The 15,520-nt window shown below is 46.4% G+C and overlaps 1 protein-coding gene across 10 annotated transcripts in view; it reads right to left on the bottom strand.

Moving 5' to 3' along the window:
* Positions 1-13,865, bottom strand: part of NEO1 (neogenin 1) — a 205,191-nt gene extending 191,326 nt beyond the window's left edge. For 3 of the 10 annotated variants that reach the window (XM_051628378.1, XM_051628381.1, XM_051628382.1), the window contains exon 1: positions 13,669-13,858. In XM_051628378.1, coding sequence (XP_051484338.1) covers positions 13,669-13,783 — 115 coding nt within the window. In that variant the 5' untranslated portion in view covers positions 13,784-13,858. Of the gene's footprint in view, positions 1-13,668 lie in introns of all 10 variants that reach the window. The other 7 variants (XM_051628374.1, XM_051628380.1, XM_051628375.1 and 4 more) reach the window with 5 other exon arrangements.
* Positions 13,866-15,520: the final 1,655 nt, after the last annotated feature.

Raw genomic sequence — 15,520 nt, 5'->3', positions numbered from 1 at the left:
CCCAAAGGCAGGGAGCGAGCAGCCTCTCCCTGCTCGCAGCTCAATTCCTGCTGGCTAACAGCTTTCTGCAGCCCCCTGCTGCGGCCTCAGACATTCCTCTGCTCCGTCAAGCAGTGCAAATAGCAGCAGCAGGATTAGAGCAAGGCTCGGAGAGCAAGGCCAGCTCCAGCATCCAAGGCCTAGGAAAAACACCCATGTCTTTTGGGGTTCACAACCCTGGTGATGACGACTCTGAGCTACAAGTCTTAACGGCTTTTTTTTGAGCTCCAGCTAAATTAAGACCTCTAAAAATTCTGTGATATTTTTGGATCATTAAGTATTTTGCATCATTACGTTCCCGCAGGATGCAACCAGGGTCTGGAAGTGTTTGTTAAGCAAGGCAGATTTCTGCTCTTGCATTAACATGAACGAGGGGGAAAAAAAAGAGAGAACAAGAAAAATTAGAAAGCAAGACTTCTCCTATTTCAAATCTTGGTGGAGGCACAGCCAGCCACTCTATTCTTCTATTCAGATTCATACCGGAGTGGCCAAGGGTTAGAGTGGTTTAAAAAAAAAAAAAAAAAAGCATTAAGAAAGGAAAAGTATTTTTTTCCACCAGAAACAAGAGGACCACTTGAGAAAGGCTCTGAGCACCAGGCTAATTGAAAGAAAACAACCCTCAGGAAGGAGGCCCTTCCTATTCAGGTGGGGATTTTACATTCACCTACTTAGCCAAGTAAATACATCTAAATAAAATTATTCACTCATGATGTGACTTCCAGGCCACATTAAGGTAGTAAGAGTCTCATAATTATACTCTTCTTCACGTATTTAAAAATCTTTTCAATGTTTACTTGAAAAGCTAATTGCTGACAGCTAGAAAGAGTGTAAACACTATCCTGTCCAATTCTGGGGTGGAGGGAGAAGAATCTCCCCCTCCCCAGCCCCATCCTCAGGAGCCCCATTCACCTCCAGCTCTGCAATCCCTGCAGAGCCTCAAAGCTTTACAGCAACTCACAGAGTAAACACAATCACCTCCCAAATTGTATTTCTACAAGGTATGTACATGTTTATGCATTACATGCATATTAAACATGCACAAATCTTACATTTTTAACATAGGTAACTTCCTCAGTTTGCAAAGGCCTGAGGCCCCGTGCACACACTTAAAACCCAAAGCCCAGCACACAGGAGAGGAACACACCATAAAATCTGTCCCACTCCTTTACTACCATTATCTGGTACGCAACCCATCAGTGCTCCTGCCCAGCAAGCACCCCAGGTACTCCCTGGCTCAGCTCACCACCTCCCTGCTCCTCTGACACAGCCAGGCTGCCTCCACTCTGCCCATTTTTCTGGAATTCTTGGTGTGTTTCTCCCTTGCCCGAGGTTGTGTGTATCTCATCCATACCATGCAACTTCCCACAGGTGCTGGGAGGTAGGGGGATGCAAAAAGCAGCCCAGGATTTTTTCACCATTGAAAAAAAATCCATCATTGAACAGGACCATGCAGAGAATTTATGTAAACTCTTAACAGGCATTCTAACTACCAGGCTTACATACAGCTTCCTAATTGTTATTTAGGTTCAGCCCTGCAGATGACACAAACCAGATTATGTCTACGTAGCAAAAGTACAGTCTGAACATCTTTATTTTAGTACATCAAAAATAATGAAGAAGCTTCAGAAAAACATTACATGATATTACAGCCACAATCAAAAATACCTCCAGGTTATCAGGACGGCTTCTCAAAACACACAATTCAACACAACTGTCCTATTGACCAGAAGAGCTCAGATTTTCTGTGATAGTTCTGATCACAGATTTCTGGTTTTAGCCAACTATAGTAAGGTAAAGATGTCACAAGCAGTTTTCAACATGCTCCCATGATAAACGCTTTTTATTGATTGTTTTCTGTAAAGCAAAGTTTGAGAGTGCAAAAACCCATGTAAGGCGAGAAATTAAATCAGGCCCAGTTCTGCCATTATAGAGACAGAGAAGTTGGACACAGGGATGACAAAGCCACAGCAATTAAACTTTTATTACAGAAATATGTTTCTAATTTTATCCAAAAATTGTGAAATCCAGCTTAGTAGTAACTTCAGAGGCCAACCCTGAGAAAAGGCCCTACAGAGTGTACACAAAGGGGAGGGGTGGGAGGAGCTAACTGAAAAGCAGCACCAACCACCTCCCCAGAACAGGGTATGAAAGCAACAACCCAGCATCAAAGCTACAATAAATAATTAACCTGTCCTGCCTTTGTGTGAGCTACTGAACTCCAGCTTTCTGGGGAGCGCAAGAAATCATAAATGCAAAGTTGTCCAGTTGTTCTTTTCCTGCCTCAAAAACCTGCTAAGGAAAGAAACACTTAGGAGACTACATATATGAGCTTTTTTTGCCAAATATTGACACCATCTTAATGGGGCTTGAGTCACAGATACACCCATTGATGTACTAAAATAGATGTCAGTTAGAATCACAAAAATTAGAGGGTCTGGGTTTTTCTGCAAGTTGATTTTTGCCAACCCGTCTATTCAAGCTCACACTTTATCCTCACCTGGACTGCAGCAAGCAGTGATGTGCAAGCAGAGTACACTGCAGCTACCTCCTCCAGCCAGTCTCTCCCCCTACATGCAAACTGGAAGACTTGAAAACATGACATTTTTATTCTGAAAACATTTAGGAAATGGCACCTCAAAATGAAATTACTCCTGCACAGCAGCATGTACGAGCAGTTACAGAACAAGCTTGGATGTTTCTGATTCAAACCGCTGCAAGAGACTGCATAAACATAAGTTATTATCCTAAAAGGTAGAAGAATCAATAAAATGTCAATCTGCTTTTACAGTAATACCCAGATACCATGTGGTCAACATCTAAAGCCCTTCTATCAATCTCTTTGAAAACTGCCTGAAATGTTCCAAATGATGGCACAGAAGGTGTTCTCACAGCTACAATTCCAAAACCCTACCGAGGAAACTACAACAGCTCCCACAATCCAACTGCACAGCACTAGCAACAGAAATATTTCTGCATGTTTGCAGAGAACAGGAAACAATTCCCCACCCCACAGCACCTCTGAAAGCCCTGAATTAAGTCCTGTATCTGAAAGTACTACTAAGGAAGCTATTTAAAAAATCAGCAATAATGTCCCTGACAATTTCTGGCCAGTGGGGAACAGACTGTTACCCCAATTCTACCATCACCTTGCAGGTGTTTCAAGCAGTGCCAAGATCTCTATAATCACAGATCCTTGGAAAATTGAAGAGAAGAAATAACACCTGACAACAACCACACAGCTACAAAAAAGGCATCTTGACATGGGCCTCAGCCTCTCCCTATCTGAAACCAAACCCCATCTTGTTTTCTGACACAGCAGGAAAAAGCGAAATCTGCCTGAACTCCAAGCACATTTTGTATCTTAAAACCATTTTTTGATCTTGTTCTGTGACAAGAGTCACTTTTTAAAAGAATACATACATTTTCAATCTTCAGGCTATTCATACAAACCACTGACTCCACTACAATCCATTTTCCCTTCTGAATTCAACTGCCACACAACAAGACTGCACCAGTTAAAAGAAATGAGATGCTAACAACACAGGGAGTTCACTGGATGTGTTGTGATCTGAGGTTCAGTTTACCAATTCAAGCCAGCTGCTTTGTGGCCCAAGGGAATCAGAGTCAAGACAGCCCAGCGACTCCAGCTTGGCTTTTGGTAATAATTCAACAAGGCACCTGATACCACCAGTAGCTGTGGAGAAGACTCTAAAAAGGCTTTTTTTTTTTTTAATGAACACCTTCAACCCCTCTCCACTACTCTGTGCACTCAAAATAACCAACGATGTAAGTTAAGCGTGATAGTTACTCACATTACAGGAGCCATCCTAGATTTAAGCTCCATCCATTAATCTCTAATCATAACAACCAGTTGATCACCCTTCACAGCCTTCTGCTGAAACAGGAATGACTTGTTTAGAGGCTAAGCTTGCCAGAAAGTTTCTTGAGGATCACATAAGATAAAAAAGGGGAAAAAATATTTCTTAAAAGCCTTTGCTTATTTTTTTAAATTAAAAAGGACATGCTTGAAAATGTTCTACTAAAGTATTAAAGCCTATGCATGATGAACGTGAAAGCAGAGGTGATGAAAGTCCAAAGCACATTCCTGATCTCTGCCATGGAATCATGACCAATGATGTCTGCAGAGGAGGTTGCTGGGAGAACAACAAAAACAGGACAGAAACACACAGATCAGAGCTAGTATGGACAGACACTGTCAGCTACTGTGAACACTGGCTTTTTTCCTTTTGATTGATTTCCACTGTGAAATGAAAAGCTGGCAACAGCAGCAAATAAAAATAACAATTGGAAAACACTACCATAAAAAAAAAAGACACTTCAGATTTGGGGCTGATAATGCTGTTACCATGAGCACAAGACATTCCAGTCGAGTTGAACCAGAATAAGCCTTTAACCAGCACTACCTGCAAGTCAGGATATATCAATATATCCTGCTTTGGATGCATTTGATAACTGGCTTCTCCTCCTCCTATGTTCAGATATTGACTCCTCTCCCCTCCAAAAGCCTCAAATTTTAAATATGAAAACCTCATTCGCATGCTCTGGTGTTACTTTGCAAACTCTGCCTCATTTTAGGCTAGACCTTCAGTACTTACATCAGCTCTAAGGAATACTGCTTATCTCTACTCAAAGACAACCAACTAAAAGGTGAAGAACACAGGTTTTCACTCAACAGCACAAGTGAAAAATCCTCAGTAGTTCCAATATGACACTACACTTCCTGCAGCCATGGTTTGTGTTTTCTTTCATCCACATCTCAAAAAAAGTTCCATAAAATCACAACAAAGCAATGGTTACCAAATCACTGCAGACATCTAAGCCCTTTCTGACCTCTTAGCATTTAGGTATTTTTCAAAAACTACTATAACTTCAAATAAGGGAACACGTAAAAAAGAACCCATGGCAAGAAAAGAAAAAATACAGAACCTAAAATTAAGGCTCCGAAGACCTGAACTAGGTATAAGCAAACAACTCCATGTGAAAATTCAGATAAATAAGCTATTTTACACTTCAAACAGAAGACAAGCCATGTCAGATTCTAGAAAAGGAAGCAACCTGGGAAAATTATGATGAAGGGCTGTCACACCCAGAATTTGCAGTACACTCTATTAATAGCTCTAAACACTAATAAAAAGTGTCCCATGAAACAGATTTAAATTTGCCTTTGCAAACAAATATGACTATAATCCTGTATGTTCAGATATAATCTCTAAGGCTGTTCCTTCAGCAGCATCTAAACAAGTCCAGGAGCATGGCACCATCACATTGGTTGGCAGAAGCAGGTCTGTCAGCCTAAGGATGATTTCTACCTCGGTATCTGTGTAAGCAAAAAGGAATAACTACATTATTTCAAAAAATCCTTCCCTGCACTGCTCTGCAGAACCACCGAGAACATACCAAGGCAGGCCACAAGGAAGGGAAGGAGCAGTTTTCTGTCCCCCTCTTGCTTCCAGCACAGCTCACCTGCACACCAGCCTCCCTGTTCATGCACGTCCCTGACACTTTGTTCCAACAGTAATTCTGTCCTGGGAAAAGCTGAGCAATGTCCTCCTTCACCATCACATTGACAGGAAGTCTCCACACATGAGGAGCTGGGTTGGGTGCCACAGATGCTTTCCATGCATCTTCACCACACAAGACACCTATAAGCTTCTCTCATGCTCCAGCCAGGTTTCAATTCAGGGCTGTCCTTACAGATTCAAAGTGACACCTGAACTGACATGCTCATCATGAACTGAAGTTTCCTCTGGACTTGAAGCAACCAAGCAGCTAGTGGATCACCAGCCTACTGTCCTTTCCTGAAAGTGTAACCTATTTGGTAGTTTTACATTTCTGTTCCTCAAGGCTAAGTATTTTCAGATGAAACTTGTAGCTTTATTCCCACTAAGGAACCAGTCAAGCAAATGAGAATTGAGTGGGGCAGGGAAAGCTTCAAAACCAAAATAGCAGTTAAAGCCAAATTGAGAACTCATCACCAATCTAAATATTAACTTATTTAATTTAGTAATAAACACATTTAAAAAATTGTACCATTTCAGACAAAATTTTAATCTATAGATCTGAAATCAATGTGCTGTAACACATTATAATACTGGAGATTAACATGGTGACAGAAGACACAGGATTTTGCTCCTAGTGCTTTTTGTCTCAAACACTAAACCCATCTCTAAGTCTACCCAAAAAAGCAATCTCCCTTTCCCATGACACTGTTCCCACATGCTCATGTCACCCTCTCCCGTCTGCTAATACAAGTATCCCTGCAGGCAATTGGAGCAGACCAGGGAACGGATCCAATGCTTCACATCCTCCACACATGCCTGTGAAAGCAAATGGGTGTGCAGGTCCTCCCCCTTTTACTGGCAGAGTCAGCTTGAAATGCTGAAACTAAACACATGAAAATAGGATTAACGTTTGGCAACAACTTCTATCTGCTGTCTTTCGTATCTGCTCAGACACATTTCAAACAGAAGATGCACAAACTGCTAGAAAAATACCTGGATTTTCTGCACTGTGAGCACTGACAGCCCAACACTGAAAATGCCAATTCCGAGTGCAGGCACTACGAGCTGTCTAGGTGTCCTGCCACATCAAAAAAACGTCTCTGGGTGCAGTTCTCCTTTATTTCCACTCGCTCTTACTTCCTTGCTTGTTTTCAAACAGGAACATTTGGCTTTATAAATTACGTTTGGAAATATTTCATCTTCTTACTAATACCCAGCTTTCCTCTCTGCAGCACTGCGCCTGCTTCCAAGCAGTTACTCACTGTTTAACCAGTGTGACAGTGGTGCCTTCAAATGCAGGGAGCAAGCTACACTCTGCCTCCCCACACACACTCAAAAGATTCTAAGTCATGACAGGTCTAATGACTTCAATGACTTTTGGCAGCCTGTTCTACTTTTAGCAAGAATATCCCAAGGCCTCTATTTGTGGCTCTCCCTTCCTCACTACAGTTACATTATAAGGTTTCACTGCATGAACTGCATGGTGGTGCTAAGGAGAGATGTTCAGGTTCATTAACTACACAGGAAAACTGAGAAGGACTTGAAACTCCACCTCAGCCCAACGGGAAGCAACTGCTGGACCATCACACTGAAAGCAGAGCTAAAAAAGAGCTGGAAGTTGCCCCCCGAGTGCTTGAGTCAAAAGCAGCTGTTAGGGAGGACAGTAACACAAAGGTGTCTTTGCCAAAAGTAAGATAAGAGAAATTAACGTGCATCTGATTATTTTGGTCCCAACTCTTACATCCAAGACAATATAGTGGGAAGTGCTGTGTTACTGACTCAAAAACATTATATGCACTCATAGATCCACACAAACGTGAAGACAAACTAAGATTTTCCATGGCTCTTGGTAAAGAAAACACTAAAGTTTTCTATAAAACCACTCATTATTACCTGGCATCTCTTCCAAAGGATATGAAGTCTAACTTAAAATATTTTAATAAGCAAGAAGCACCAGTTAAACCTATGTTGGCACCAACCTCAAGCTACAGAATTCTGTACACACACCAGCAGTGCTGTGCTATTCACCTCTGGGTCAACACCCATGTTAAGACACGTGTCAAAAAAGCTAAAAGCACATCAAGCAAGATCAATCTATCAAAGTATAATAATAATAATGGAAGACAACTGTGCTGGCTACTGACACAGGCTCTGACCCAGTGTCACAAAACCTGACAGTTTCCAGACACATGAAAAAGACATCAAATAAAAAAGGTAAAATATTAAGAACCCACATATATTTAAAGGCAGAGAGCTACAATCAACAAAAACTCAGAATTTGTCCATATTTTTAAGCCAAAGATAAAACCACAAAGGGGTGGCAAAGTTGAAGAGAGCTATACTGATCCAGCTGAAATACAGCCCCACTGAAACCCAAAGGATATAAATGGGCAATGAGAAAATCAGGAGAGATGAAGCAAAATGTTGAGGGAGCAGGAGGCAGAAACACAAACCCACAGGAACTACTCATCACACTAAATAGAGCAGCAAAGACCTTCAGGCCTCCAGCAGCAGCAGCCAAGCACAGGTAAGGCAATTCCTTAGGACAGCTCTCCCATTGTCACTGAAAAACACACCAGGTAATGGAACAGCTGAAACACCTGATGGAACTCTAGGAAGGTGCTCAGCAGCTTGCAAAAACTAACACATTTATTAAGCTACTGTACTAGTTAAAATTAAATAGCCAGCAAGGATGCAGTTTGGAGGTTTTTAAGGCAACAGTCAAATTAACAAAACCACAGTAAAATTCACTCCTGTAGAGGTAACTTAATGAAAATCTCACCTAACAAAGGAGGGTTGTACATTTGAGGAAGAAAACAAAGAAATTCAGCACAAGCAGAGCACTTTTATTTCTCTAACGGAAACCAGTGCCGAGTCAGCTGCACCAGCTACAGCAAAGACAATTCACAGCTAATGTGTGGAGAACCATGGAATTGTCAGGGTTGGAAGGAACCTCTAGAGATCATCTAGTCCAACCCCCTGCTAAAGCAGGATCACCTGGAGCACATTACTCAGAACTGCGTCCAGGTGGGTTTGGAATATTTCCAGAGAAGGAGACTCCACACCCCCCTGGGCAGCCTGTCCCAGGGCTCTGTCACCCTCACAGTAAAGAAGTTTTTCCTCATATTTCAATGGAACTTCCATGTTCCAGCTTGTGCCCATTGCCCCTACAGAATTACATATTTTGAAGGAAAAAAAGATCTCTCTGTTTCTAGACCAACTTACCAACTCCAGATAAGATCTCTTACTGGATAACTATGGAAACTGGAATGTAAGAGAAACAGGAATTATCAAACATTGCTACATCAGAAATTACTAGTACCATTAAAAGTGTCATACACATCCTGGTCATATCCCTATAGCAAACCAAAACTGGACCAGCAAAGTTCAAAGACTGGCAATGAGAATCAGTAAAGATCATAAAAAACAGAGAAGTTTGGAGCCCACTGGGTTCCCAAGCTAGAGATCTCCAAACATTTTCAAGTACTCTCAAATACCCAGAAGCAATGAGTGGAGTGATATTGTTTAGTCACAGTGCAAAAAAAAAACAAAACTCCTTTTGCTTTGTAATAATTTACTACTTAATCAGATTATTAAAAACAATGTCCACACACCAATTGTGCTTATCTATTTATATGGAATTAATCAGGATTACCACTTTCATCTAGGCAATTTAACTAGAGAACTAAATCAATAGCATCCAATCAGTAAAATATGACTGTTGTTTCCACAGTGCTGAGACATTTTCTCTATTAAGAACTGGTTTGCCTTTTTTTTTTTTAAGATCAATAGCCTCAGAGCATGATATTTAACTATTCAAGGCACAGAAATCTATTTCTCTATTTCAGCACAAGAACCTGAAGCAGCACTTCTCTGAATATCTGGGGCAGCATCTCCGCACCCAGCACCCAAGCTGAGGAAACACAGCTCAGCTCCCATTTCCAAAGGCTGCATGAAGAATTTGGATTTTTCAGTCCTTAACATTCACAGGAAAGTAAATAAACCTATTCTGTCACCAGGATTGGAGGTGAACACATGAGAAGCTGCAATCTTGGCCCTGCAGCCAGATGAATTTTAATACTGCAGCAACTGAAATCCCTACAAACCAGTTAAAGAGAAGCGGAGTGAAGCCTCTCTTCCACCGACAGATCCCTCATGGGAAACCAAAATTAATTAGTTATTAGCAAGGATTTCAGTTCTGTCTCCTCACAGACAACACAAAGTGAAACTTGAAAAATCCTACATATATAAAAATCCTGCATGTTTAGGAAAGTTAGCTACAAGCATACCAGCACACATTTTATACACAAGATTATTGCCATGCCAACCGAGCAATGGTACAAAAATCTGCTTTCAAAACCTGCATCATACTCAGGCTGGTGCTGCACAAGTTGAATGCTTTTATAGTTTGAGAGTAAAGGTTAAGAAACATCAGGTATTGCTCTTTGTGTAGTTTTCTTAAACTCCCACTCCGTTTCCATGCTTGTTCCTTCTCACCTTCCTCTTCTTGGCAACACAGCAAACATGCATGGAGTGCCAACAGTTTTCAGATTTCTCTGAAAAACCTTTGGTTGAAGGCTAACATTTTATAAACCCCAAGGGCATTTTATAGTCAGGAACAACCAAAAACTTTTATTTATATAAAGAAAAATCTACTGTATGTAATTTCCTTATTTAAATTGCACCCGTGAGTTAGCAGGAGGTAACTAAGCCAAGTGATTTTTTCTAAATTTTATTTTTGTTTAAAGATGACAATTTTTGTTGCTGTTTTTCACTGTGACCAACATTAGGCACAGGTGTGCATGCACGTCTTACAATTTTTAAGCTGAAATACCAGGTTTTTAGGATAGCTTCCTAAGCAGGTCAAATCATTCTCTTAGATGACTCAGAAAACAGCCAGACTGCAAAAGCTGTGTGCCACTCAGGCACTGCCAGCTGAGGACAAGCACCAAGCACCACCACAACCCCAGCAAAAGGCATCTTGATTCACAGATTGTTAGAGCAACAGCTCATCCTCACACGAAATGTGCTCCAGCCCTTTCCCTGCTGCCCATCTGCTCACATGAAGGAGCAGGGGTGCTGGAAGCAACCAAACTGCTTCTCTCAGGTCACACGCAGCGCCCAGAACACACATGGATACACACACCACGTCTGTATGGCACAGGAACATCTGCTGAGACCTGTGCCTAAGTGGCTTGGGATGTAACCAAGACCTGAATATTTCTGCTCTATTTTTAACCTGTGATATATTTAGAAACAATCAAGAAGCGCCTACAAACCAGAAACAAATTATGACCTTGTATTTATAAGGAAGCCAGACGATCTGTGCTCCCATCTTTTTTAGCTTCCAATACATCAATTACTCTTGCACCTTTAGAAGGAGTATCCTATAGAACAGCACCCACTGCACCCATGATCTATTATCAACATGCTGATGAAAAGACCTGTTTGGTTCTGGGAGCCTCCTGCAGCATTCATGTCCACCAATTTCAAACTGATTGATTGAGAACTTCCCAAACTGCCAGCCTGTTATTTAACAGCAAAATATTCAAAATATTCATCCTGAGGAGTTCAGTACCAGGGAGAGACAGAACAAATCCCCTCCTTCTGAATAACCTAATTTGCAATCTTAATGGTGTATGTGTTATCACAGCTTTTCTGTTAAAAATTGAAAATGACACCAACTTCAGTTTTATTTTTACTAATGCAAGACTGCATAGATCAAAGTTTCTACGCTGATCTCCAGCCAGGCTCAATCGGTTACAAGAGGCAGGATGTACCTTCAGTTGATGCCTGTTCCTTACTACTGATCTTTTTGGGTTTATTCTCTTCAAGTGAAGCACTGTCCTAATTCTAAATCCAGTAGCTCGTTTTACCTTATTTGCCAAGCAGCCAGACTAGGAAACACGCTAATGTTTACAAGATGCACAGATAAATGAAGTTATACAGTTTTCTCCAAGAATAATTCAGCTACACTCTTTCCTTCTTCAGAGAGTAATGACTGGCTATTTATAGATGGGACCAAATGCCACTCAAACACACACAGCTACATACAAAGAACATGGGCCACTTCTGCCATTTTTATCAACGTCAAAAGGCCAGCTTTTGTTTTGTTTTTGTATTAAAAACCCACTGTTCTGGACACAGCAAGAAGCACTGCAGTCTTGAGAGGCAGAGCTGCAAGGCTTTAAGGTAAACCTGCACCAGGACCTAGCAATGAGGTGTTCCTCTCCCTCTCCAGCTCTTCACACCAACCTAAGAAGCCCCTTCCCCGCAGACCAAAGAGCTCCAGCTTCACACCAAGCACAGGGCAGGACCAGCACCCTGCTAGCTAAAAAGGGGAACACCTTCATGCCTGACCACCTGTACCCAGTCCCCTCTGCTTCCAGCAGGGAGGGACCTGAATGTCCCTCTCCCACCTACCAAATATTAAAGTGTGTGGCAAATCCTGTGTTCAAGGAAGAAGAGCAATAATCAGGTGGGAAATAGTGTGAATTAAGATGAAGCTCATCCACTATGCATGAAGTGTCTCATCATCCCTGAGACAAAGCATCAAGGCTCTCCCTCCTTACTCCCTCTAAAGAACTGGAACCAACACCCTGAGGCTGGGAGGAAGCTGCTGGTCCTTACCAGGGGTGAAATGGGACAGTCTCATGGAAAGGGCATAAAAGCACATTCCACAAAAGAGAGAGAGGAGACAGAAGGGGTTCCCCAGAACTTCCAACATTTCCACACCACTACTTTTAAATTCCCACTCCAATAACCAGCCTGCTTCAATGAAAGGTTTATTCTGCATATTCCAGCACATCACTCCCCCTTCACTGACTCCATTCACGTATTTGCCTTCAACAGACAAAACTTCACCCATTGACTCGATTCCCTCAAACCATAAAGGATTTTTTGAAGTAGCAAAGAGCAACCAACACAAGTGCAAGCGGCCAGGAGAGCAGTGAATGCTGAAATAAAGTGTCACATAGTAGGATTTCACACATCAAAAAAGTCACTTATCTATCACACGTAGTCCGAAGATCTTTGAGTCCAAGCACAATATTTTCCAAAAGGAAAAAAACCATCTGCTTCAGACCTGGAGTCTGCAAAGCTTGCACAGCGTAGGAGAATAAATAAATATACTCCCTGTCAACAGGAGTCGGGATTCATGGTTGCAGCAGCGGTATCTAAGATGAGAACTACCACGGACATTTCTGCCTAATGTGATTTGCAACTGGACAATCACACCATTTAATATCAGAGCTGAACCACTCTCACTTTTCCAAGTTGCTAAAAACCACCGATTGAACCAGCAGCTTTTTTTTCCCGAATTCCAGCTGCACAGAGCTTGCTTTTAAGATACCAGGATTCCATCTAGAGGGGAGTATTTAAAAAAACAAAAAATAAAAATCCCAGCATTCAACATTCAAGCCCAGATTTTCCTGAAAGCTTCCTACGAGCTTGTCGCCGAGAAGGAAAAGAAGAAAAGAGAAAAAAGTTACTTTTTAAAGCCGAGGTTTTGCAAAAGGAGCAGGTAACGTTGCTGCACAACTAGGGAGCCTTCTACGGCACGAAGAGCCTTTTGCAAGGGCTTTTTAGAGAGCGCACCCCAGGCTTCATCTGGATGAGATTACGCTTCTCGTAGCCTATAAAGAAGCCGGATCCAATAACGGATCATTAAAGGTAACAATGGTAAAAGGTGTGAGAACGACGGCGACCGCAGCCCTGCCAGCTCGCTCGTCGCGGGGCTGCGGCGGCAGCTTGCGGGCAAGTCCCCGCTCTCCACAGGTTGCCTGCCAGCTCCTCCCGGTTCCAGGAGCCCCCCCGCCCGCTCTCCCCAGCTCCCACGGAGCCGTTTCGTGCCCCGACCGGCTCCGGGAGCGCTCCCGCCCGCCGAGGCGGGCAGCGCCAGGTGGTTCGGAGAAGCGTTCGGGCCGCAGTTCGGGCTCCCGCTGCCTCCGGCTGCCCCAGGTGAGCAGTGGCCTCTGCCGGCGCCCGCCACGCACCGTCCCGCTCCCGCCGGCCCCGCCGCCCCGGGAGCGACCATCGCCGCCCCCCCCCGGGACCCGCAGCCCCCCGGGACCCCCGGCCGCTGTCAGGCTCTCGCCCGGCTCCTCACCTGTGAGGAGGCTCTGGGAGCCGCTCCGAGCGGCGGCGGCGGCCGGGTCCGGCTGCCCGAGGAGAAGGGCGATCCAGAGGTAGCCGAGAAGCCGCCGAGCTCTCCCCGCCGCCATCGCTCCGCTCCCCGCGCCCGGCAGCCGGGCACCCAGCGCCAGCCCCTCCTCCCCCGGGCTGGGGGGGGGGGCTGCTCCTCCTGCCTGCGCTGCCGGCCGGGGCGCGCTCCCCGCTCGTCCGCCGCCGGGCTGCGGCACCCCGAGGAGGCGGCCCCGCCAGGGGGCGGCCCCAGGCCGGGCGGGGGCGGGCAGGGCAGGGCCGGCGGGAGCGGAGGGGAGCGGGGCGGGAGCGGCGGGAGCGGCGCTCACTCCATGGCGGGCCGGTCCCAGCGCCGCGCGCGCCGCCTCCTCACACGGAGCCCGAGGGGCGCCCGCCGCGCGCCCCGCCCCCCGCCCCGCGCATGCGCCCTCGCGCCCCGCCCCCGCCGCTGCCGGGGAGACGGCGGCGCACGCGCTCCCCTTCCCCCCCTCCTCCTCCCCCCCCCCCCCCCCCCTCCCCTCCCGCCGCCGACCCCCGCGCCAGGTGTGCGCGCGCCCGGCCGCGCGCCTGCGCGGGAGCCCGCGGGGAGGGGCGGCACGAGACGGGAGGGCGGGGGGGGGGGGGGGGGAGAGGGGAGGGGCGTGCGACCCCGGGGGGGGACCGGGAACGACCCTCACCCCGGGATCGCTCCCTGCATCCCGGTGCCCCGCTCCCTGCATCCCGGTGCCGCTTTCCCTACATCCCGGGACCGCTCCCTGCATCCCGGGACCGCTCCCTGCATCCCGGTACCGCTTTCCCTACATCCTGGTACCGCTCCCTGCATCCCGGTACCGCTCCCTGCATCCCGGGACCGCTCCCTGCATCCCGGTGCCGCTTTCCCTACATCCCGGGACCGCTCCCTGCATCCCGGTACCGCTTTCCCTACATCCCGGGACCGCTCCCTGCATCCCGGGACCGCTCCCTACATCCCGGGACCGCTTTCCCTACATCCCGGGACCGCTCCCTGCATCCCGGTACTGCTTTCCCTACATCCTGGTACCGCTTTCCCTACATCCTGGTACCGCTCCCTGCATCCCGGTACCGCTTTCCCTACATCCCGGGACCGCTCCCTGCATCCCGGAACTGCTCCCTGCATCCCGGTGCCGCTCCCTACATCCCGGTGCCGCTTTCCCTACATCCCGGGACCGCTCCCTACAGCCCGGTACCGCTCCCTGCATCCCGGTACCCCGCTCCCTGCATCCGGGGACCGCTCCCTGCATCCCGGTACCCCGCTCCCTGCATCCCGGTACCGCTTTCCCTACATCCCGGTGCCGCTTTCCCTACATCCCGGGACCGCTCCCTACAGCCCGGTACCGACACGACTCCCGGCTCCGAGGGCGCTGCCGGGGTTCCAGGAGGGGTCCCCGCGGGCCGAGCCCCGGGAGCCACGGCCCGGTCCGGTTTGTCCCCGGGACCTGGCGAGCGGGAGCTGCGGACCCAGCGCGCCGGGCGGGGAGACGAGCCGGGGCCACCCTGCCCCCGCAGCTACCCTGGGGACAGAAATCGCACGAACCACGCGAAAAGAACTCGCCACAACTTGTCTTCTCGGGGGGGGGGTGTGTGTGTGTGCGCGTGTGGAACCTCTGCTGCTCAACCTGGGGTGCCAGCTCCGTAAGAAGCATCTTTCTCAACAACCCAAGGATAAACAAACGCGAAGGGCAGACTGAGCGGACTTTAGAGAAGCCAAATGAAACGTCTTTTCCTCCTCCTGGGGGCAATTAGTTTTACGCAGCATTTGCCATTCAAATCCAAACCATCGGAGCGCTGTCAGCCCGCCT

Source organism: Apus apus, chromosome 10, assembly GCF_020740795.1.
Source record: "Apus apus isolate bApuApu2 chromosome 10, bApuApu2.pri.cur, whole genome shotgun sequence".
Classification (NCBI taxonomy): domain Eukaryota; kingdom Metazoa; phylum Chordata; class Aves; order Apodiformes; family Apodidae; genus Apus; species Apus apus.
This window is presented reverse-complemented; position numbering and strand designations above follow the sequence as displayed.